The sequence below is a fragment of the Dreissena polymorpha genome, chromosome 13 (genome assembly GCF_020536995.1).
Source record: "Dreissena polymorpha isolate Duluth1 chromosome 13, UMN_Dpol_1.0, whole genome shotgun sequence".
Taxonomy (NCBI): Eukaryota; Metazoa; Mollusca; class Bivalvia; order Myida; family Dreissenidae; genus Dreissena; species Dreissena polymorpha.
In genome coordinates this window covers 42,209,510-42,236,706 of record NC_068367.1, presented here as the reverse complement: position 1 = coordinate 42,236,706, position 27,197 = coordinate 42,209,510, and the positions used below count along the sequence as shown (strand labels likewise).

Genomic DNA, 27,197 nt, shown 5'->3' with positions numbered 1-27,197 from the left:
AGATGACTAAACATTGCAGTGAAATATGGAAACGGACAAATCCTTGATAATACATACACGGATTATTGGAAGATAAATTTATGAAAATATGCCTACACGAGTCATTTTAGTAAAGAACATTTATCATGGGTATTATTTATAGAAATGTCAAATCGCGGATTCATTTTACAGAGATACTTTAGTATATTCTTATATTGTATTACAACATGTGTAACGTTTTCTTCTCTAACTCAAGCAAAACGTATATATTTGTTGTAATTGTTTGGTACATAGTTTATACAAACCATAAAAATGCTATCAAATATTGTATATGCAATATTGGCTGCATACATGCATTCGCTTTACTCAGAAGATTTACGCATCATAACGACATGCTTTGTGTACAAATCACATGGTGATGCTTCATGTATGACAGTAGGCGAAATTCGCATTTAAACATGTATTAACTAGCGTTGAATTTCTTTAAATAAATCTGTTTGTAACATAAAATTAATAAATATAATCAATTTCTATTTAAGTGTTACATCCATTTAAATCTATAATGCATCATTGAATTTCTTGGCACCAAACTATGTGTGCTTGTATGCGACAGAGCGAGCGAGTTAATGTAAAATAAATATTCTCAAGTTTACTTAATTTATGAATTTATGTCTAATTAAAAACAACTTACCCGACCTCTAATTTGATCTTTGTTTTTAAGGTTTTGATTTTATAACTTGAAACATAAAAACACGTTTAAAGAGATTATCCCGGCTACATTTTTTGGTTAAAATTGTTGTGTATGCATTACCCGGTATTATAAAGGCAAATGGTTACATTCAATAAATAAAAGAATGTATGTGGTATTTCATTATTCTATAATAAGACTTCATTAAACATAAGGTTACATTTTATTTACACTTATATGTTTGATGAATATTGCTTGGTCAAGTGTGAGGTTGACAAAACCGGATACCCCCCCACCCCATCAGTGTGCATGGACCGTTCGAAGGCGGTGACCCAAGCTTTATTCTACTATGTGTGTATGTTGTTTCGTATTTTGCCGTACTGTTTGTGGCAATTGGTCACTTGCCTTAAAAAAGGACCACGAAAATGTGTATAATGAGAATGCAATACTGCTACAGCAGCTGGAGTTTCACTTTTTTATATTATGACCTTTGCTTACATGCTCAGACAAATAAAGTTAAAAAGGCACAACACATGTTTATTTATATCAGTCTGACTCTTGAGAATTTTAATAGCAATTAAAATTTTGTTAAGTGTGTTGGATATCAACACGTGTAAATATGAAAAGAGAATAAGTCCAAAAAGTTCATGATATGCTAGACGACGACCAAGAACAGTTATCGACTTCTGGAATTTCCATGAACAGACGCTTAAAACAACGATTATCCAATTAATTCATAATATCAACAGTTTCAAGAGTTAGTGGACAAATTGTTTCACTTCGACTAAAGCTTCGCAATGGCGATGTCTTTTCTTTAATTCCAGAAATACTTGATAAACTGTTTTGTTGATAGTTTGGCTTGTACCAACATTCCCACTTTGCAATGAATAAACCCGCATTGAACGTATCATAATTTTACTCAAAATACTCTTTTAAACTGTAGAGTGCAATTAATTTCAAGATTCAAAACATCTTAGTAAAAAGCGTGTTTACCTTGTCGACATGATAATACAGTTTACTACGAAAACAGTCTTAAACCAACGTCGTTTTACCTGCTAATTTAAAAGTATGACTGATTTAAGTGTTACTAAATCGTTCACTATCCCTTTACAGTTAAAATGTCCCGTAATATATTCCGCAATGTCCTAATGCATTGGTTATTGGCGTTGCACTGGAGTGCGTCGACTAGTATGTAATGCGTTTTTTCGCTTATGGGAGAAGTTATTTTACGGATCAATGTATATATTTTTGTTTTAAGAATCTTGCATAGTGGTGATTTTTTGTCTAAATTAGTGTAAATAAGTACTGCATTTGTGCCTATTACATTTATTACAACATTTATTGCCAATAATGCAAAGCTAATTGTTTTTAAAATATAAACTGAATCACAGGGGAAAGATCACAGGGACTGGGAAAATACGCAAAACTTTCTTGTTTTGTATAAAATCAAAACATAATCAAAATATGTTTATGTTTTGGGTTTTCTAACAATAGCGCAGACTTTTGCTTTTCGAGTCTTGGTTAACGCGTATTTTCTTCAATTTTACAAGACGACAATCGATTACACACGGTTTATTGCTTTATTGATAACCGTTACACTACAGTCACTTATTAAGGCAGTAGGTGCCTAGTGAGATCGGGAATAGTCGGTCGATAATCGCCGTATTCGGAAAGCGTTTCGGCTATAAGCGATATCTACGGTAAAGTCCGGAAATTATACTAAATACACGAAATAGATTAGTATTTTTTTATTTAAGAGTTAAATTTGCATATCTCTTTAAGATTTAATAACTATACAATACAAATTTAAGGTAAATTAATTCGTTTTATAAAATATTTGTGTTCATGACGTCCGGTTGTTGACATTTTCTTAGGCAAAATGAAAGTGCGAGATAAAAGCGAGCGATTTGCAAAGTCGAAAAAAAGCAAACACCGATCGACAACATTGTGTTCGATAACAATTATTCATTTACTGAGCTCTGCGATGGGCGATTTGTGAGAAAATGACTCACGTAAAAGCTATTCGCATTTGCTAAATGACGTGAAAAGAGTAAGCAGAAGTGGGTGGGGGGATGGAAAAAGGTTGATTGACTCGTTGAGCTGGAGGTTTTGCTAACAAATTACAGTATGTAATCGTCTTCCATTTCTTTGACAATTTATAACATTGTTGGCGAACTACAAAATGGCCTCAGTGTGTTATTTGTACGTTGTTTGGGAAAACCCTGACTGTAGAAAAGTCAACAGTGTTTGCTTATAGGAAAAGCGCACATCTCAAGCTCAGGGGAATACCATGCTTTGACGTAAATACCAAGCTTGGAACAGGTATTCATGTCTTCATTTTTTCAACCTGCCATTTCTATCAATGTTTAATCATTGTACAATTGCCATTGATCTTTGGACTTCTTACACATTTTCAGACCCCTTAAAATTCAGAGTGTCATTCCCAGTGAATATCTGTTTATCGTGTAATATATAAGGAAACATTCCGGTGTCCACCATATTCAGTTTTCAAATTTAGTTTCGCATTGTGTGTTGTTGAATCCAATTGATTGCTCATTCATTTAATTTATAAATGTAATGATGATACACATGGATTCTATGAAAATACATTGTGACGTCATTATTAAGTAACTACGGCCTTATTTCGTTTTCATGTTCTTATCATTTTCAATTCTCTTTTCAGCAATGAAAGTCAGTTTGGGGCAGGCCGGTGAAGGTAAATATCTTCCTAACCAATCTAAACATTACGCTTATTGCAAATAGAAATCTTTAGAAGATGGAGGCTCGAAGGTCCATACCAAAGGGTCCATACCACTGGCAAGATACGGGTCAGGCCTGCGGACTTCTATATGTGGTTCTTTAAAAAAAAAACTGTAGGAGAACTTGATAGTAATGAGGCTGGGGGTGCTGTGATGGTTCTCCTCATTGATAAGCGACTATTCTGGTGCCAAATTTAAGTATTTTTCTCATCAACTGTCTTCTTATTTCATATTCCAGATGAACATGAATCATATTAATACTAATTGTTTTATTAAAGGCACTGTGTTCATAGTTTGGTAAAATTACATTTTTTTAAGATTTTTGGTTAGAACCCCAGGGCAGGCACATTATTGAAAATATTTGTGATTGTTATTATAAATATTAAAGCTATTCCAAATATTACATTTTTAAAAAATAAATTCATTACGTTTAGTAATAAATCTTATGAAGGAGCATAGGTATATTAAAATTCTGAGCTATTCATATAAATGGTGAATTCTTTTCACAAGCCATAATTTGAGTTCAACGACTTGTCATATGTAATGTGCTTGTTATGCTGAAAATTGATTTTCTCATAACCAACGATCATATAAGGGCGTCAGAATGAAACTTAAAGGGGAATTATAAAATCCATGAAATAAGCATTGTGTGAATTAATTTTGTATTTCAGTTCGAGGTACAGTAATGCCTGATATAACTCAGATTGCTACTCTGCATTTGAAGAAGGGTTTAAAGTTCTCGACATCCTTGTGAAGACAACAGTGCCAATTTCTTCCGAAGCTCAGAAAGTGATTGGCATCTCTGTTGATGATCATGGCATAATGCGTGTAAATGGTGGAAGTGTTGATAGTGTATCAATTAAACTTCTCTATATGATTGTATATTGTGGCTTGCAAAGTTTCCCAGAGCCATTTTTGTTGCTTACAATGGGCGCAGGTTTGAATTTTCCGGTTTTGGTTAGTGTATTGCTGAACACACACTGTTTTGAAACGTTTTGTAATTGTGTAAGCAGTTTTGTTGACTCTTTTCCGGGTTTCAAAACTCGTATCCTGGACAGTCACACAAACAGGAAGATCTAGTGAACGTGTTCTCCAGGCAACCTGCAACGCCCACAGTGCTCCTGATGATGTTGAAGCACTGGGATCTTTGCTTAAAACATGTAAAATTACTGACAATATGGTCCACATCTTTACTGTTACTGCAATCCATAATTCAGTTTGTTAAAGTCATGAAAAGCCTTAACGCAAAGAACATTAGATTGCTAGACGTGATGATGCATAGAGGAACTCTAAAGCGACCAACAGCTGAAAACATTGCGGGATATGGACTGGCCTTGTGTCATTTGAAAGCCATATTTTCTAGTTCCGGAGAGGATGACTTTAGAGATACTTGCATTGCTAAAAACAATGAGGGACTACCAAAAGTCACAAACGCTAAAAAATATTTTATCTGAAGTGGTCCCTAAAATCGGTCAGTTTTTCAGAGACGAAAAGCGACGGAACGAGATAATATGGCTTTCAAATGACACGCGGCCAGTCAAAATCACGCAATGGCTTTATACTGATACTAAATAATGTACATAAGGTTGTCATTAATCTGGCTGTTGTTATTAAAATATAAGTTGTATATTATTGTGCTACATGTTTAAAGAAACATGATAACTTATACATCTTTATGCTACGTAATATTGGGACAACTTTGACATTTTGTGGTGAACTGCGCCTGTATTCATATGTTGTCTTTTGACTTTAGGTGACCTTAAGATTGTATTATTAGCTCGGCTGTTTTCGGAGAAAACTCCGAGGTATTGTCATAGCCTCTTCGTCGTCCGACGTCCGCCGTCGTGCTAAAACCTTTACATTGGCTCTAAAATTAAAGTGCTTCCACCTACATCTTTGAAACTTTATATGTACATGCACCTTGATGAGTTCTACACCCCACTACCATTTTTGGGTCACTACGTCAAAGGTCAAGGTCACTGTGACATCTAATATAAAACTTTAACTTTGCCTCTAACATCATAGTGCTTCAACCTACAACTTTGAAACTTCATATGTACATGCACCTTGATGAGTTTTACACGCCTGTCCCATTTTGGGGTCACTAGGTCAAAGGTCAAGGTCACTGTGACCTCTAATATAAAACTTTAACTTTGCCTCTAACATCATAGTGCTTCCTCTAAAAATAAAAAAAAATCTGACAAGCTTTCGCAGCCGAGCGTGGCACCCGTTATGCGATGCTCTTGTTAATGTATTACTATATCAATATTAATTCAAAGTTAGCTAAATTTCTTCACATGTTATGGTTTATAACTGTAGCTTTTAATAAGCAACTAGAAACCCCCAAAAAGAAGTGATATACAAATTCATACTTAAATTCATTGCGTGAAAATGAATTGGGGTAGACATACTCAAAGTAAAATTTCTTGAGATAGGAAAGGTAAAACTTCCTGAAATTCATTCAGTGTGTAGAAAATATGTTGTGTTAAATAAATATGTACAATATATGCATTTCATCACACTACAAGTGACATAAAACGTAATTAAAGTTTCTTGTCACTGAACCATTTGTTGTCGTTTTTTGCCATTTTATCCAGATAAGTGCATATATTATTGGACATCAAAGGCACAATTCTCTTTCAATGACACTTTTTTAATTCTGTATCTACTAACAAAATCCAGTCGAGTACGTTTATTAAGTAAATTGTCAAAATATATGTATATCCCATTACAAAAAACTATATATTTTGGATATAGGGTAAATCCATAGAAAACGCCCAACCGAGTCAAGGGGTAGGTGTATTCAACCAAGTATAAACAGTTAACCGGCAGGTAAAAAGTTCTAAAATTTTGCAATTAGTTGTGATATTCAATTTACTATGTGGAAATAATAACAAAGAGTGTTTCTGGAAAAGTACCCATAAGGCTCCCACTACCTTAATATCTTAGTTAGAAGGTGATTTTTCAAGCGGTTCCGTAGTGTAGTGGTTACACGCTCGCTTCACATGTGAGAGGTCCAAGGTTCGAGCCCCAGTAGTATCAAATTACTTTATTTGTGTTCTATGTTAACTTTTTGTTTTGATGTAGACACTTTAGTTTAAATAAATATGCTGTTTTATTGTAACCATTTAAAAAAATTATTATGTCCATGTACTATATGTGTGAGAGGGTGGGGGGTCGTAAACACATTAAAACCTTCTTTGTTCCACTATCCTAGCAACCACCTAGTTACTAATAAAGGCGCTATAGAGCGTGAAGCGCGACACGTATTATTAAGTTTAATAATAAATCTTGATAAAGGAAGCAGCCGCTTATCAATGAGGAGAACCATCACAGCACCCCAGCCTTATTACTATCAAGTTCTCCTATAGTTTTTTTTTTAAAGAACCACATATCGAAGTCCGCAGGCCTGACCCGTATCTTGCCAGTGGTATGGACCCTTTGGTATGGACCTTCAACCCCGCTCACTATCCAGCGTTAAAACTTCCGGGTTTACATTTAAACAGACTATTAATAGCTTATTAATATCTTAGTTAGAAGGTGATTTTCAAGCGGTTCCGTAGTGTAGTGGTTAAACGCTCGCTTCACATGTGTGAGGCCCATGGTTCGAGCCCCAGTAGAATCAAATTATTTTATTTGTTTTCTATGTTAACTTTTTGTTTTGATGTAGACATTTTAGTTTAAATAAATATGCTGTTTTATTGTAACCATTTTCTTGTTTTTATTATGCCCATGAAATATATGTGTGAGAGGGTGGGGGGGGGGGGTCGTAAACACATTAAAACTTTTACAGTGTTTTCATATCAATGAGTACTCAACCCCTATCGTAAATGAGCAACGTAAGAATAAGTTCAGAATCATCTCCCCTTGAAGTTGAGAAAAATATGAAATTACGCTTACAAGATGAAGCAGATTTGTAAAACCTACACAGTTCTGTTCCATTAATGAAAACTGCACACGGATGCCAGTAAAAAAGGGAAACCAATGTAAATAAAATGAACTATGAAATATTTGGGGGTAACAACACAAAATCATAGATAATGGTTATTTGGGGGTTATAACACAACATCATAGATAATGGTTGTTTGGGAGTTATAGCACACAATCATAGATAATGGTTATACCAGTATCTTTTTCTATTTTGTTTAAAATAATCGGCCAATATATTAATATTCACAGTAGAAAAAAAATGTTCCATGTAACTTCATTGAGTGCCTTTTACACTAGAATTCCCGACGCCCTTTGATGCTTTGCATCAATACTTATCTTGTATATATAATTATGGACATGGGTATGATCTGGTGTATGAATGAGATAACGGAAAACCGAAAAAAACAGAAAGTAAATCTATATTAATTATGGATGCAAGAATGTGTAAGTTGATAACCTCTAACTAATTTTACTATTTATATATTTATTCTCTTTACAAAATATGTAAATATATTGAAATACAATTATGTCACAACAGTTTTTTATTATTTTCTTTTTCAAAAATATTTTGAACATATAAGGCTAAGACAAGGTTGACAGCATAGGAGCGGCTGTTAATAACCACTTCTTAAACAAATTTCTCGTAAGTTACACTAATAAATCGTTCGGCTAAGATACAGGTAACACTATAACAATGTATGCAGTTGCCAAAATAAGATTAAAACATTTTATAAGGAATGTTCACAACCTTAGTAAATATTCAGTTAATTTATAAATATGTGTTATCACTATGCTATAAGCTTCCCTAAAAATATGTATTTGATTGTAAACACATACGTATTGTTCAGTGCTTTACCAAATATTACCGTAAAAGAAATAATATTGAACATCAGAAAATAATTGATCATATGTCAACTTTTTACTTATTTGATTCGTGAAACTTCACGATGTTTGGTTAAAGGAAACTCGCACTTACAATTTCATTACTTCAAAAAGCATATACAGATTATTTCTAAAATAAAGAATGCAATTTACACAATTGATCTACAAATTCTAACTGCTGAATCGAATGTTAATTACTGTGCAGGAAACTAAACAGCATGTATGGTTATGGAACTACATGTATGAACATAATGTTTTGATTATTGGCGTGAATTCATTGTCAAAATGAGTTTTAACGTCGACTTGAGTATTAAATCAAACGGGTTTCCAATTGGGTTTTTATTGATCTCAAACACAGGAATCCATTTAGTTCTATATTTATTTGTAATATCGGGGTAGATACGGGTGAGTCCCCGATGGGATCCTCCGCATTTATAGCGATATAAGTAAAGTCAAGGATCTTTGATTGCAATTAAAGCTTATTTGTAGTTTTTATTCATAGAAGTGATATGAACGTCTTCTCTGTGCTGTTCTTGTATAGATTAAGAGTTGTTATTTTCTTTGTGTTCATGTTCGTGTATAAATGTTTGTCACACAATTGAGCTAATCAATATTTAAACTTATGAACCAGTTAAGTGAGTGTTAAATGTATTATGCCATTGAATGTCAAACTTAACTCTTAACAGAACCAGGCACAATGTGAAGTTGCGTCATGGGAACATGGGTGTTTTATCATATCCGGTCAGCGTAGGTCAAGACCAGCCTGCACATTCTTGCAGTACATATGTCTCTTAAATAAAATCGAATAAACTTAATCAATTTCAATACAAGTTTTCAATACATTATAATTTCACATGCATCATTGACATTTCCTTGCGTATGCTCATGTGTGCGAAGGTGCGACCGAGTAAGCGAGTGAATATTAAATAAATATTCTGAACCTTTTTTTTAATTGATAAATGAATGTCTATCTTCAGCACTATATACCCGTCCTGAAATGTGATCTTTGTTTCCAAGCTTTTATCTTATCCCGTGAAGCATTACAATACGGCGGTTACCCGGCCTTCATCATTTAGTGTTTGAATTGTAGTGTATGTAAAATTACACTTATTAAAGAAAATAGTCACTTTCCATTAATAAAAGTCTCTTATTGATGTTAAAAATGATATCTCCCTTAAATATGTTTCTGGAATTTCATTATTTCTAAAATTAGACTTCATACGTTTGCGAACATGCTGAGACATATAATACATAAGGTACAATGCATTTTTCCTTATATCAATCTTTCTTCTGAGAATTTTAGTTGCACTTTATACTTTGGTTCCTTGATATTGAATATCAATACCGCTAAATGTGAAAAGTGTGTAGGTCAAATCCATTTGTCCGATTTCCTCAAAAGTTCTTTATTTTGAACTTGGAACGATTGTTTAACTTTTACAACAGCTTCGCAATTAGGATGTCTCTTTTTCATACTGGAAACTTAATACACTAAATCCGTTGATAGTTTGGCTTTTACCAACATTCACACTTTGCAATTGATACACACCGCATTGCAAATACCATTCGTAAACTCAACATACTCTGTAAAACTTGAAAGTGTAATGTTCTTGTAAAATTCGAAACATGTAAGCAGAATACGAGCTTTCTTTGTCGGCAAGATTATTAAGTTTATGTAAAACGAAAGCAAGACTTAATCAAATTAAGTTTTACCTCCTAAAGTATAACTGATTTAAGCGTTACTAAATCGATCACTTTCCCTGTTAATATAACAGTACCTTTAAATATTTCGCAATGTACTTATTAATTGGTTATATAAATAAAGTGGCACGGGTATGAACTGTTATAGAACTGAGATAACGGAAAACCAAGAGGATTGATTCTATATTAATTATGGATGCTAAAAAGTGTAAGTTTATACTCTTAATATATTAATTATCTTTACAAAATATATAAATATATTATAAATATATTTAAATAATATTATTTATTCAGTTTGTTATTTTCTTTTCATAAATATCTTGAATAAATACGGCGTACAATTGGTATTCACTTTAGGAGTGGCTATTGATTCCCATAGCTTCACAATAACGTGTATATTACACTTACAAATCGTTCGGCTAAGATCCAGATAACACTATAACAATGTATGCAATTGCTAAAAATATGAGTTAAACATTGTTACGAAATTTATACAAACGAAGTAAATTATGAGTATTATGTTATATGCTTATCGCCCTAACATATGTATGTGATTGTTTACAAAAACATATTGTTCAGTACCTAACAAAACATTACCATAAAAGAAATAATATAAAACATCGGAAAACAATTGATCATACGTCAACTTTATACTACCGGTAATTATAATTGGTGACACTTCATGATGTTTTGGTTAAATGAACTAACACTTACAAGTGCACTACTGCAAAAAAGCATATACAGATGGTTTCTAAAATGAAGAATGAGATTTACACAAACTGTGATTACTTTATCGACTAATGATACACTGTGCAGGAAAACTAAACCTCAATTTTGGTTTTGAAACTATGAACATAATGCTTTGATTATCAGCGTGAATGCACTGTCAAAATCAGTTTTAACGTCGACTTGGGTATTTTAATCAATGGGTTCCCAATTAGGTTTGTATTAATCTCATACACAGGAAACCAATCAGTTCTATTTTAATCTGTATTAACGGGTTAAGTAACGGGTGGGTCACCGATGGGATCCTCCGCATTTATAGCGATAGTAGTAAAGCCACGGATGTTTGATTGTAATTAAAGCTTATTTGTAGTTTTTATTCACAGAAGATCTGCTGTTCTTGTAGCGATTAAGAGTTGTTATTCTTTTTGTGCACATCATGTACGTTTAATGTTTAGAGATATACGATATTTTAACTTATGAACCAGTTAAATTTGTGTTAAATGTACTATTCCATTGAATGTCAAACTTAACTCTTAACTGAACCAGGCACAATGCGAGTCGCGTTATGCGAAAATAGGTGTTATACCATATACCACAGATCAAGGCAAGTCTGCGCATTCTGGAAATCGATAAAAGAGCTAGCCAGTTCCCTAATGAAGTCCAGAAACCTTGCATACACTTATAGAAGACGTGGTAGGTAATGACCAAACAGCTAGAATGCGCTGGCTGGCCGTGAGCTCCCTTGGCTGCATATGACGCGTAACCGTATGACGCGGCTCAGTAGCTGTGGAGATGATTAAATTAATCATGAATCAATTACTCTGTAAACCAGTCAAAATACTATTTGTGATTCATATGTTGATAAGGGCACACTATGCTGTCGAAAACTAAAATGAACATATGTCCAATTAATCATATATATGTTGCAAACTTCTACTTTGCTGTGTCAGTCGACTGTGCAGATAAAAAAGGGCCGCATCACTATGAGCATGTACACTCTTTACATATTTTGTTTATATTTGAACAGGTGTTCTTGGAGTTCTTATATGGTGTTGGTCGGTGGGGATATATGGCAAACAGATACGCTGAGCCCTACAGTTGCTATGGGGATGTGTGCAACGAGTAAGTAAACAAATGACTTTAATCATAATAATAATGTATTACTCGGTCTTTAACTTGCTTCAACATTATGTTAAGAAATATTGTTACATACGCTTCACTCTTCAAACTAAAAACACGTATAAATAAAAATGAATATAAATTACTTGTTATAGTGAGCTTGTATTAAATTCAACATTTAGCATACAGCAAATGCATTCGTTTGATTTTCAATTTCTCCAAGATGGATTGCATTTTATTTTACGGGACGTTGAGGATGTAGCTTTAAAGTGCACAATGTTTTAAAAAGATTTCAAACGGTTGTATTTCTTTATAACTTTTAGAAATGTTACTCCTTCTGACGCATGTCGGTCATGTGAACAGGTTTTTTTAAAATAAATACTATGACCCGGATTAAATTAAATTAAAATATTGTTATTTAATTTTGTTTTAATAACGTTATTTAGTACAATAAATTTAACCTACTTGAAACGATTCGACTCTTCCATTTTGTCTGGACATACAAAACGAATGTTTTTATTTGATCTTGTTGCCTCAGAAACGTACAGTTTTTGTGTTCTTTATATATTAAAGGTACTGTCTTTTACTGCTATTTTATTGGAAAGCGCGATGCTATGCAGATAAGTTGTATTTTGCGTGATAATAAGTTAATTTCTAGATGAGCTTAAATGTTTAGTAAATACATGTAGACCATGTTCGAGCCTTTGGCTCCTTAAAACCTGTTTTAGTACCAACTGTTTTGCATTTACAGTTACAAGCCTGTGAAGCAATTTTTGTTCACGTTTGTGCGTTCGTTATGTCAATGAAAGCAAATTGGAAACTTGCCATACATACAATAAGGTTAAAGCTGGTGCAACTGGATTGTCACTTAATGTGGATTGTTGTTCAAGGGGTTCTGACGCACAATTCTGTGACGTAGTCCTCAGGTACTGTCGTACGTGTGACGAAGTAAAGGACGACTGTTTTTCAAGACTGCAAACTTGTAACTGCTCACAGTTCTGTTCCGGTAATTATAAACGTGTATATATATTAATTCATCGCTTACACGTAGAAATGATATAGTAATGTTCGTTCACATGGCATTGTATTTCATTGTATTTGATTATTATAAGTTCCGATCTTCCGTAATAATCTTCGTACTTCTGATTTACTTCCAGAACATAAGTTGAGACAGGACATAGAAAAGATCCGAGGTACTGCATAACGTTTTATCGCATTTATTGTTTCATATGGACGCGGTAATTACACCAATTTGCTTTGCATATTCTTTTTGCATAACACCCAATTCAATTGACTTATTGTCGAATTATTAACGATTATACAACGGCTTTACATCAGAAAGGCTATATGTCAACAATGTCTAGCCTACCCAATTCCACCGTCATACAGATCTTACATAACCGTGGTGACACATGTTGTAGTTGGAGAATGCCAGGTACCGTCGCCGCCAGAGCATGGTCGGTATAACGTCAATACTACTTGGCTACCATTCGGCGCTACGTTGTCCGTTCTTTGCGAAGCAGGATATATTGTTCGAAACGAACTTCCTATGAGATGTGGTGATTTCTCGACTTGGACTGGATCTCCGCAGACATGTGAAGGTTCCGTCTTAATATGTCTTCAGTGGTTTAAACTGCTGATGGCTGTCATACAAATGACGAACACTAATAACCACCAAATACTTAAATACTCCAAATACTCGAAATACTAAATACTTAATGTCATTTGTGAAAATGGATAAGATATGTTTGTCTACCTATGTCTCCGACAATAATAAGAATAATACGCGTGTCAAATTATACAATTAGAACAGGCACACGAACACATAAAGTAATCTTTAACCACAACACTTTTCACAACAAAATTTGAAAACAGATTGATTCAATTAAACTGTCAGATTATTTTGATATTTAATATTTTCAGGTTCGCAAACCGATTGGAATACATCGGCTCTATTTCTTCTTGGTGGAATTCTATTTATGTCAATTTTAATAAATATCTTATGTTTGGTGCAAAAGAACCGAGGCATATGTACGTTCAAACGAAAGAAAGACAAGAGTCGAGCTGGTAATGAGCTGCAACCACTAGTTGATCAAAACCAAATAGGTAACATTTGTGTTTTCTTTTAGATGTCGTTTTTTTCTAAATTGTTTGGAATTCTTTACGTATGATTTATTACTATGAATTGACATCTTGCCAATGTGTATCGAAAATATTCTACAAGACATACATAAAAAATAATATTGTTTTGTTATATTTAAATAAAAAAGCATCACAGGCTGAAACAAATCACCATACTCACTCACAAATGACTCTACCGTCGGCGCCTCCTATACACACCGGAATTGATGTAGAAGGCAATTGCATAAACGACAAGAACAAATCTGCAATCGATTTGGATAAAGGCCATCTTTCAAATACACCTATCCACAGTATAGAAGAAACTAACGGAATAAAGTCTAGTGCACATGCCTCTGATAGTAACTGGCCGCATGAGTTTACATCGAAGTACCCTAATTACCAAGAACATGACACAAAGCTGACTCCACCTACTAGTCTGGACCACCAAAATTGCAAAACGAACGTCTCAGGTAAACTTACTATTCCTGTCAATAAGATTCTGCAGTTAAAGTTAGCATTTTTGCTGACGTGTTTCCTCATAAACATATTCACCGTTCACTCTATTGTTTGCTTATGTTATCCAAAACTCATAGAAAAAATGACGAACATCTGTTTTTTCAAGTTGTCGTAATTATGGAAACTCCTGAGACAACGAATAAATCTCTGAAGAAACCAGATGGTGCGGCTAAACAGCCAGATAACCTTTCGCATGACGTCTCCGATCAGACGGACTCAAAGTATATTACAAAGTCAATGGGAGGTAGTATACCTGATGCTTCAACAAAAGGTCCAGTGACCCAGCCTGTAGATGAAGGATTCGGATCGTGGGGAAATTGATTATAGTAACATTTGAAGCATCGTTTTCTGCACAACCTTCAATACAATTGGAACTGATTATACATCCACTCATAAAGCTAAAATAAAATGATACATTTGTACTACTACGTTTGTAAAATGGTCGTGTTGAACACGTAAAACAGCGCCTTATGGACAAGTCTCGATTTATCTCAAAAGAAGCAGTTTAGTTTCAAATAAAGACACATTTGGCAGAAAGACATAAGCCATATATTATTGTAGTGCCGTAATTATTCATTAAAAATGCATGCTACTTTTGATTGATTACCCATTATGTTCATCCGTTAAATGTGAACAAAGTGTTAACTTGCAGATGCTTCGTTGAAATTTGTGATTGCTGGATGAAGCTTAATTTATTTTAATCGGGTTTTGTTGAGAAGATGTAAGTGCACTGACAAGTCGCATTCTGGTTCCAATTCAATCTCTTTCATTTGTAATGTTAATACCTTAATTGTTTTCTTTCTTAAAGTATTTGTTTTGGTATTTCAATCATTGAATGTTTTTAAAATAATTGACGTTTGAATAAGTTGCTAAATGGTACGTTCTTTCTATATTAACTCGATTGATTTACGTCGTTACGACTGTTCAATTATTCATTGATGACAATCTAACAAATTGCATGAAATATTTCATATTTATTCATTTAATATCAACATGCATAAGAAATCATTTTAAATGATGGGGTTACGTGTTAAACGGTAAAACCATTGTTTGTTGATATAAATACTGATTACAATTATATTTGGTACATCATTTGAAATTGATCTCTTCATGTTAATCACCTACGCCTTTATATTCAAAATGATATTCATAAAGAAAATTTCAATCATGAAAACGTGTAAATATCTTAAAATGATTGACAGCTTAAAATCACCTCATATCGTAACAAACAATTTGTTTTAAGAGTACCTACACAGATAGGCAAAGTAAACTTCAATAATGTATAAGAGAGGGGAGAATTAAGACTTGGGAATAAAAATGACGTGTTCGCACTTTAAATATATTGTCATTTTTTGTTTTTACTTACAACATTACACTACTTGGAATGGTCTGAAATAGGTATAATAGCGGAAACAAAACGTTGATAAAAATGTTTTGCCTTTTACGGGAATCGAACCAGGGACTTTTCAATGCGACCTTTTTTACTTGACATCTACATCTCTGAGATATTTTACATCCAAAGTTGTATGTTAGAAGAAATATCTTGTTTTCATTTTGATTAAATTATTGCAGTTGTACGCACATACTCGAGGACCGTTCGGGACCGTTCTGGGTAAAGGAAATTTATGATATTACTAGTAAACAAAGGGTATTACATATTTAAAACCTTGAAAACAATTAGCTCTTCACTTACAATTAAACAAAATTTGTCTATTGTCACCTTTGCATTTAGGTGCAGAATTTGAATGTTGTTTGCAATACATTTGACAAAAGACTCGCTGACGAAATATTCTTAGTGAAAATGTAACAGTTTGAAATAAGGATAGACAAATTTATGATGATGTAATTTTTGTTCTTTGTATATAGTAAGATTTGTTTGTAAAATTGTGTTGACATAAATTTGATAATATATACATTGCCATTGATCTATGCTGTTAACATGTGCTTCATGTGATATGCCTGAAGTGATGTGGATTATTTCGGTGATAAGTGTGCTTCCCATGCATCAAAATATGATAATTTAAACGTTGACATGTGAAATAGTCATGATTTACTATATTTTTGCAACTGCATGTTACGCAATGATGAATAATTATATATGCTTTGTTAAAATTTAATAAAATATAAAAATGCAATAACGAATATTAGTATTTGATAACCAGTTTGCGCAAGCCGTCAAACGAAAACTGGTTTGCTCAAACAAAGTTTGGCTCAGGGTTAGCCCTGATGGTCGGTACAAGTCAGGAACATACGGACAAAAACACATGTTCAATTGTCTGACAGTTATCACTAGTGGTCAATTGACATATCTACTTACAAAGTCTTGTGTTTTAATTATAATGTTCACAGACGAATTAAATGACCATTCCGACCAGCTGATTTAAGAATATGACAACAACTTTATTAGTTCTAACATTTACAGTGAATACTTTTTTTTATTGACCTCTATATATCAATACGCCAACGGTGCAATGTGTGGAAGCTTATACAATTGATAGATTGCATTGAATTATGACAACTATTCTAATACATAAAGCTTGACAAAAATACAAAACATATTCCGGACGTATTTCCATTTCAAAGTCATTTTAAGCACTTGTCGATGCAAATAAAGATCCTTCCCGAAAATAAAACGATATGCATATTTTTCAGAACAATGTTTGCAATGCCTGTATATTTTCCGAATGTATTAATCACTGTAAATACTTATAAATGCATGTCTGGTTTCAAATCATGAAATGTATGTATAAAATAGATAGATTGATTGATAGATAGATGGATGGATGGATTTCCTCCCTTCCTTCCTTCCTTCCTTCCTTCCTTCCTTCCTTCCTTCCTTCCTTCCTTCCTTCCTTCCTTCCTTCCTTCCTTCCTTCCTTCCTTCCTTCCTTCCTTCCTTCCTTCCTTCCTTCCTTCCTTCCTGCCTTCCCTCCCTCCCTCCCTTCCTTCCTTCCTTCCTTCCTTCCTTCCTTCCTTCCTTCCTTCCTTCCTTCCTTCCTTCCTTCCTTCCTTCCTTCCTTCCTTCCTTCCTTCCTTCCTTCCTTCCTTCCTTCCTTCCTTCCTTCCTTCCTTCCTTCCTTCCTTCCTTCCTTCCTTCCTTTCTTCCTTCCTTCATTCCTTCCTTCCTTCCTTCCTCCCTCCCTTCCTTTCTTCATTCCTTGCTTCTTTCTTTCTTTCTTTCTTTCTGTCTTTTTTTCTTAATAGTTTCAACTGCCGGTGCATATTGATACACCCATACCAGGTTCCAGGTATTTGAGTGAATATCAAGTACAATATTTTAATTATATGACATATCACTAAAAATGGCCAAATGTTTGTTTAATGGTAAGTTTAAAGAAAAACCCGTTTACGCTTGAGTGTATTTACTTCAAAAGACACGCACAGATTGACAATGGTTATTGTCTGTCAAACACACAAAACCTAGATGACAATGTCGTGTAGCGATTGGAATATACAATCTGCTCATAATAACAATGAATTGCCATGTCCAATTTCCATGTAAAGGTTTGATAAGCAGGTAGTTTATAATCATAATCAGATATGGTAGTTGCATAATGGATACTTTTCAACTAAAAACACGGTAAGCGATTTAATTAAAAATATTATTAAACAATTTGTTTAGATGATTCGCTGTACAGGACCTTATAATATCACCCAATCAAAATTACGAAAATGTGATATACAATGCAAAACAGTTTTTGTGTTTTGGCACTCGTTGATTGCATCTTGCAAACTTAACAGGGAAGTATATTATGCTAAATGTTTGATAATCAATACATCGGTAAGTAAATTTAACAATTTAATGGCAATTGTCACTGTGTCAATCATTAAACCAATTTTTTGAATGTATAAATCTCATTCGAAGAAGCGAGGTTTATTGCTGTGTACATGTCCTTCTGTCGGTCGGTAGGTTGGTCTGTACACCATGCTTTCAGCGCTGTAGACAACGCTACAATGATGTACCACACACTTCCTTGTTACGAATCCGGGTGAATATGAACATGTTATGATCGCATTTTGTATATAATGCAGATCGAAATCGACAGGACTCTACAGCGGGGGCAAGTACCGGTGTGAGGCCACGATGTCTTGTACGCAGTGTGGAGGACAGTGTTTGCCAGGATGTCGTAAAATGGGCAACGGGGGGAACAGTGCCGGCATGGGAGGTTGCGGTTGTGATGGGAAATCCGCAGGAGGCGATAAAGCTGACAGTGGGAAAGGCGGTGAAAGTGGTGGAGGAGACAGAGGTGCTGGAGGCGCGGATAAAGGGGATGGAAAGGACGATAATGGGAGATGGTGTGTCCTGCAGAATCGATGATTGTTTTTAACTCGAAATACATTTATTTAATTTACTTGATTATTTGTGCGAGTTGTTTTGTTTTGAATACGTGTATAATTGAGTTTAGCATTGTGTGCATGTACGAAACGGATTGATGTAAATTAAAATATTACTTACACGAATTCGTGATATCCTTGAGTTTTGTTTAATGTTTTTATATTGAAATTTGTTAAAACGCGCATACTTACAGAATAAAGGTCATTTTAACCTTTCAGATATTAAGAGCACTGAAAAATCGAAAGTTATTAAATGACATTGTGCATGTTTCAAAACATGTTATAGTAACTAAAAAATTTCCATTCATGTGGTTAAGAGTTAAATATCGTGTATTTATATAGTGATTCATAACTGCAATTAATCTTTTTTAACGGAGTAATTTATTTTGCATCTGTTGTGAACAGACAATATAATTTTCCTAGTTTCAACAAAAGGAAAAAAGAAAAATTAATTTCCCTTGAATAAGATAAGTCGCTGCCAGATGGCGTTGTAGAAAGGCATATGCGGGTGAACGCACGAGGAATATATATATCCCGGAAAAGCACGAGTTTAGGAAAACCCACTAATCAGCCCGGTAAAAACAACGCTGGTCCATTAAATCAACCAATGATAGCTTACTATAAATTATAACGGTTGATACGGTGTGTGGTTTTGAAAGGATTATAAATGGGTCATGTTTATTTGTACCAGCAGATTAGTGGGTTTTTCCAAAAAGTTGCTTTTTCCGGGATACATATATTGTCATTCAGCTTGGCGATACTGACCGGTTATTACACATTAATTTTCTTAAAGATTGAGTAAAGGGCTTATGAATGACAAGTTTTCTTATGATTATATATATATATATATACGTTTTGTATATGATTACAATGTTGCATATTTGTAAAGAACATCGAATGTACATAATTATGTCCTTTTGTATGATGTATAAACCCATTACGAATTTCATTGTGTAATCTGGTAGTACGCAGGCTTATCTTCTGGTAGACTAGTACGCAGGCTTATCCAATATAAAAGCTGTATTTCTCATATGTGTTGTTTTCATTTGAGAGAAGACGTTCGGGTTAGAGGGAAATGCCATATCCTTCTTTATGCCAACCACGGGTCATTTTCGACGGGAACAAGTGCCACACTGAAAATTTATCCGTACATCTTTTACTTCCTTATTTTGTCGTTTGAATTATCATTTGTATAATTCATCAATAAATAAAAAAGGAAATAATACAATGAAAAGCCTTTGCGTGAAAAACAAACAGTGACATTCTTAGTTCTCACCTTTCCAAACAAATAAGGAATCCCAACTTCCTTTTGTTTTTTTATATTGTCAGAAGCCCGGTTCTACTATAATTTGGGTTTTGAAGTATACAGTCATACATGTGTAGCTACGTGGTTATTGATATGACTGAGGATAATGTTTTGTACATTTATTAATTTATTTATTTGTATTGAAGCATTATTCGATAGCAGGCTTTGAGAAGTGAAATGATTATAAAAATAAATGCTTACATAATAAAATGAGATGAAACACAAATTATGTCATAAAAGGTCCAGTAAACATCTGCATTTTGTTTTGAAAATCGATGTGTTTTGTTCCCAAATAATGTTCAAAATAAAAGCTGAAAAGCTGAAAAGCTTCTCGATTTTAAAAGCATTGACGTCTGTTCCTACGGACACTGATTCTTAAATAATTTGATAGTCGGGACATTGGTTCTTACGTTTTATTAACAGTTCAAATTTTACATTAATCTTTTCAAACCTAGTTTATTAACCCATGGTTGATGTGCTATTTTATATTTACTTATATATGCTAAATAAATATCAAATAAATAGTTAAATGGATTTATATTTTACACATCAACCAAGCAAATTTGACAAAAAATCATGGCTTCGACGGGTACCTTATTCACAACATGATATTTCTTATACAAGCACACTGAAACATTTGTTCATGACAGGTTTGTTTCAGTGCACAATGGCGCGTGTATGTTGGTAGTTTCTATTAACAAAATTAGTAATTTTGAATAAACCATACTTCAATTATTATTATGATTTGTTAAATTTGAAAAATAATGTTATAATATATTTTCGCACGTTAATTTAATTTTCACGAACATCTGTCGTTGGAAAGAAATAGCAGCGAAAGGTTTAATAAAGGATTACTTTTGTATTTAAACCTGCACGTGTGTAGATTAGATTCCATTACACCTGTGTGTAATTTGACCTTTGTGTGGTGTTTGCTTGGATGAGCACATTTTCTCTCACCTTTATGTCAGTGAAAACATTTTTGGCATTTTACATTTACATTTTAAAACGAAACCAACATCGAACGCATGCGTTTCAAATAATGCGTTTTGTAAAACAAAAACACCAATTCTCAAAGTATTGAACATGTATAAGCCCGTGGTGCAGCTTAATTGCAACATCTTTCAAACAACTTGTATCAGCTCAACGAATTTGTGCTGATAAAAATCACCGTTCCACTTTTTGTAGGGATTATTGAAATATTGTTTTGCTTAATTTAAGATTGCCAACTTACTTAGTCCGGAATGAGCTAGACTTTGGGAAACCACGTCATTCTGGAGGCACACATGAAATTTGCTAATTTAAATCCTTTCAAACTCACAAACCTGTTCAAATATCTCTATCTGGGTTCATATACTTGGCAAGAGTTCTGTGTTCCTACCAATATGCTGTATGTTTCCCCAAAGATGTGGAGATCAAGCTGACAAGTGTACTTAGGGCTTGTGCTCTGTTTCAAATATCTACTCTACAAATGTCAAAACTTACCTTTCAAAGTAATTATTTAGTCCTTACTTAGAATAACAATATATCTCGTTGTATAAATAATTAAATACCAACTAAAAATATTTTTATTAATTATAAAACCCTGTGTCAAAATACACGCGCGGGAAAAATAACGCGTTGTAGTCAAATACTTACACATGCGCATCATTAATCAAAGCGCTGAAGGCACTGAAGTTGTTCGCTATTGCATAATTTAAGTTTTAAATGTACACAAGCTATTCAAATTTATACAGAGCGTGTCTTAACGCACGGGTTGAGATGTCTGTGTGCACTTTTTATCATTCTATTTATTTTTATAGAAATAACTTAGACAAAATAACAGAAACATGGCCCTTTTAAGGCAATTTGCAATCTCCATCATATTAAATGAATATTGTTGGAATATCGAATGCCTATCTCACTAAGATATAATTTCATGATAGAAATTCAATGATCAAAACTTTTGATTGTTGAAACCATATACAAATTCAAAATATACAATAAAATAATTGATGAAAATAAATAAAAAATAAATCTGCGAGCAATACTTTTTACTCACGAATAAGGTAGTCATAAATACTGCTCTGTAAAACGTACTTTGTTGTTTATGCATTACTAGTTACCCAAGCAGTTCACACGGTACGTGTCAACAACTCTGACCTAAACTTGGGTATAGAGCACATATGCACTTTTTCAGCTTTTCACCTTAAATGACATTTACATAACGCCAGCAGACACGCATGAATATATTAGAATATTTCATAGGCTGATTCGAGATAAAACCTCTGAACGTTGGCTACATCACTGTGTGGTAGCGCAGTGCAAAGGATGTAGTTCTGTTCAGTATAAGGAATTCCGGACTACTCTCTGTATGTTAAAGCGACACACATTGTGGCCCAGTTACAATTGCGCGTTAAAATCAATCTCGCAAAATTTCAGGGTCACTTCTCGTTCACTAAATCGTTCGGGTAATATAGAATCGATAAACAAAGTTTTGCTTTCAAGGTGAGAAAACAAACATTACCGAAATAGTATAGTGTCACGATAAAAGGAAAATCGTTTTATCATCCAACCACAAATGTTTTCCGTACTCGGTCAGCACGTCTGAAAATCGTTCCTGAACGCCTGGAAAGGCTACCTTTATTTACACGTTTGCCATTTTGAAATCGATTTTGTATCGGAAAAAATTGTGCTAAAATTTGCCATGTACATTTCGCAATGAGATTTTTAATGACCCTCGTCATGCGAAAAAGAGTCTTATTCCATATGCGCCCATCATACATATAGCCCACTCAGCCTGCGCATCTCTCAGTCTGGCCAGGAGATACATAATGAGACCATAACATATTGAGTGATTTTACAGCGAACAGCATCGCCTCTTACCAGACTGCGCAAATGCACAGGCTGGCCTTAAGATACGCTGGCTGAAACGCATAAGACACATTTTCGCATGACGCGGATATGAAAGTGGGATTTAAATGTGTCGAAAGAAAACTGCGTGTAAATCAAATATTAAAATACGAAATATTTCGATGGTGAAGACATTCAATCATAATAAGTCCCAATTTAAGGAATGTGAGGACACATATGATGTGCACTCCCGTAGTATATTTTTTATTTACCTACACGAATGTGTGGTTTGACAATGATAACATTTAATGCGGTGAATATGTGACTTAAAATTGAAATAAACAACAATGGTTAAACTTTTGTTCTCAATTTATTATTTAGACACGTAAATTGCAAACTTTATTTCAAAGTCAGCGTTTGCACCGACTACCTTTTTAACAGATATTTCTTGTTATATAAAGTAGTTTTTTTTATATTCGGTTTTAGCGATTATAAAGCATTTTTGATGTCTAAAGTATACCTGTAGTAATTGGTGAACTCATGTTCAGCGTTTTATAAATTGAGAATTGTTAATATAAACAAACTTAACCTTCTACTATTGCATGGTTAGCACCCGTGAATACTAAAGATCGATGCTAACTGTTGAGAACAAAAAAACGTTCCCCAGACATATCAAATTTAACCCCGCTGAAGAAGAATGCACTATGAACGAGGTTACGCAACATTCCTATATACTTGTATATCAACAGAAGTTTTATTTTCCCGCATCTATTAATAGCCTCAGATTATGAATGATCTGTGCTAAGCAAAAACACAAATGTCATTAAGACGCAGCAAATAGTGGACCATTTTAATCATTCGTGACCCTTCTCTTCAGCGACACGTATAATAAAAACATTGTTTTAAGTTTAATTTTCTATATACGCTCCGTTCAAAAATATTCCATTAAACGGGATATCACATTATGCATCCATTTGTGAATGAATATAGTTGAAGAACTCATACCTCTAGCATTAATTTTACATCCCTTTCCCGCGCGGATGCGTCAGATGTGGCAGTTATCAGGTTTATCGTAGATAAAAGCGAACGGATTTGATTTTTTTACAAACATTATTTGTTCGCAAGCGAACAACTAAAAACGTAAAAGGTGTAAACTGAACATTCATCACACATCACAATTGATTTAAATCGGAACTCGCGCGCTGTGGGTTTTTCCGATTTCTGAGAGCGTGCGGGAGGTACAAACATTGTCATTAATACAGTAATGACCAGTAACGTCGATATCCGATTTGCTTCCCATTCAGTAGTGGATAATAAGTATTTAAACGACAGTAGTGTTTCTTTTAGGAAATGTCAAAATTCAAGTCTTTTGTTGTTATTACTATTATTATTTATAATTAAAAAAACAAATCTAACACTGATATTCATGTATGTCAGACGTTTAATTCATGATTAAAGTCTAAGTACATCGCTCAGATGTACAGCCGCCTAAACGAATAGGATCAGTAGCTAACATCCTTAAAAGACATGAAAAACAGACTTTGTCAGCTGTATGGTAATAAAGGAACGTATACAAACGGCTTGACATATGCAATATTTCTTCTGAAAAACATTATTCATGTTCTTGTTTTTTCGGCATGCTTTATAGATATAACAAATAAAAGTAATGTATGGTAAAGCTCGTTAGTGATGTGCCTTCTTATCTTAAGGTCTTAGTCTTTAGCGAATAATTTTCTTTTCTTTTCAGATAAGATTAAAGAAAAGAATCACAATAGAGCTATATCAAGAGACATATGAATATCCAACTGATATGGAACGATATATTAGTTCTAGTACTACGAATGAGGATAGTAAGGTTTTTGTTGTATGGTACATGTCTATATGATTTTAAATATATTTGAATAGTATAATGTGTATACGATGGAGTCAATGTCTTGGTAGTTTCGTTAACAAACTTCCATTAAAACTGTATGCCCAGGCCTACGCACAGTATATGCAATGACATAGTTACGTGACCGAAGCTGTTTACATGTACATGCGCCATTATATCGTTGAGCAGAAAAATGGGTGTTTACTATTCAGCGATAAGAGAAATTATTGATTCACTCTGTTTAAAATATGGTAGTCGTCATTTGTTTGTACCTACCGCGCGTGCTCAAATATTGGAAAAACCCAGACTGGAGAGTTCCGAATAACAACTATTGAGGAACTTTCTGGAAATTTCTGCAAAAAATCATGCACTTTTAATAATAATTGTAATATAACTGACATGCGTTTCGGCATTGAAAGTCGCCATCTAACGAGCTCACAACATAGTAAAAATATAAAATTCTCATTGTAATACGCAAAATTTAATGTGTTAGTTCCAATATAACTGTAAACATGTATCGGTGTATTGTTAGTGTATATATTTTTATTAACGATTTCATAAAGTTACACCTTGAACTTGATCAATATATGCGTGAAAAAATCATTCTTCGTATCTATCCTGAGGAAACCGTCGATATTCGCCTTTTAATAATATGATATACTGTTTGACATATATGAACCAAATGATATTAGATGTTAGCCCTTACAGTGCGGGAACCGAATTTTGAAGGCCTTTGCAAACAGTTTGGATCCAGATGAGACGCCACAGAACGTGGCGTCTCATCTGGATCCAAACTGTTTGCTATTCTGATAATATTCTTTGAAAAAAATCGAAGAAAATGCTAATTTTAGAAATTCAGCAGACGACATTTTAGCAGACGACAAATTTCCCAGCATGCAAAGGGTTAGACATCAATGGTATTCTAGTACTAAGCTCTCTATATGAGCCATACCTATGCAGACCTAACTGCAGAATACCTGGTTTTCGTCGTATGTGTTTTTACAAAGAAACCAGTGTGTATGTATTATTAACACTAAGCTGGTTGGCTTGTATTTTATCGCCATCAAGGCATAATTCATTCTACTTCTACTTAACTTACATGGCCCTGGAGGAAATACTACAACTTACTTATCGGTGAGAGTAACAAATGTAGAGTTTCTACTTCCCTGTATAATGTATAGTGTGCTAGATATAGATGTATATGAAATATTGTCACCATTTAATGGTTGGGGACAGAAAGCAACATTTTACATAATAAACTATTTATTTGTACTAAGATCATGGAAAACAAACATAATATTATAGTAGAAAGACACACAACAGACGGTAATTCAACTGCAAAGACGATGGAAGTCTGGGGCGAAAGAACTGGCGTTATTTTCAAGTAAGCTATTTGTTCATACATTTCACTCTTATTAAAATATGATAGACATGATAAAGATATTAAAGACATGATAAATATGATATATATGCTTTTAAAGTGATACCGTGATACTTATTTTCTCAGTAAAGAGAGAAAATACATATAGGATATTGCATGAGTGGTCGTTTTGTATTGAATTTATTACACGAGTCATCAAAATAAAGATAAAAACGAGGCTTGCCGAGTTGTTATCTTTATCTAGATGACGAGTTTAATACATTCAATACAAAAAGACCACGAATCTAAGATTCTGTTTATAACATGACCAACCAATTTTCTTTTTATTTTATGCTCTTTTCACCGTTTATTCACATTGTAAAAGAGTTTACCTTAAGAAACTCGCTGGAATAATGACGTCATTTTGTAAAAAATGACGTTATTTCACAGTTATATAACTAGTGTAATAACACCCGTGTTATAAAAACAATTGAGCATTACGTTATTTCACTCCTGGAGCGTAGGCCATGTTATTAATATTTGTATAAGCCCTCTCGCCAGTAAAAATTGTGTACATTTTCACACTTTAGTGGGAAAATATTTGATGATTTTACCCTGAAGCAAAAATATGTTAATTGTATTTAATACGTTTGAGTAGTCACTTTATATTAGTAAACTTTTCGATGGCTAGCTATTTTCCCATTGATTTGCAGTAATTTGGATAACATTCTTAAATAATGTTTGATTTCAATAAATATTTTCCGTGGGTTTCAAAAGTAATATGTTTGGGCTGCTTCAGGCCATTCCAGTTTGCATACCGACTATGGCCGTCTTGGTTTGACTCATCTTGACCAGAGCAGGAACAATGTATAAATTAACCTATACAATACAAAAGACGTCTTGCAAAGTTTACAAAGTCGCGGTAACAAAAAAGAAAACGCAGATGTGCTTTCGTAAATAAGATGCAGACTAAGATTTACGCTCCATAAAATGTAAATATGTCGGAGAAGTACGAGGTTTTCTGAATGGATTATATATTAATAACTTATAGATAGACATATATGTTGTATTCTCTTGTT

General features: G+C 33.8%; 2 protein-coding genes across 2 annotated transcripts in view; both read left to right on the top strand.

The window, feature by feature from the left end:
- Positions 1 to 27,197, top strand: part of LOC127856172 (calcitonin gene-related peptide type 1 receptor-like) — a 198,154-nt gene that overhangs the window by 70,594 nt on the left and 100,363 nt on the right. The window lies entirely within an intron of this gene.
- LOC127856190 (eggshell protein 1-like) lies at positions 17,482 to 19,573 on the top strand. Its single transcript, XM_052392263.1, has 2 exons — positions 17,482 to 17,998; positions 18,451 to 19,573. The coding sequence occupies exons 1-2, from the start codon at positions 17,973 to 17,975 to the stop codon at positions 18,734 to 18,736; spliced, it is 312 nt and encodes a 103-aa protein (XP_052248223.1). The 5' UTR covers positions 17,482 to 17,972; the 3' UTR covers positions 18,737 to 19,573.

Coding starts and splice junctions, on each gene's coding strand:
- LOC127856190 (XM_052392263.1), top strand. CDS start 17,973: ATGGATACTTTTCAACTAAAAACACG. Junction 17,999..18,450: donor ACTTTTCAACTAAAAACACG/GTAAGCGATTTA, acceptor TATATAATGCAG/ATCGAAATCGACAGGACTCT.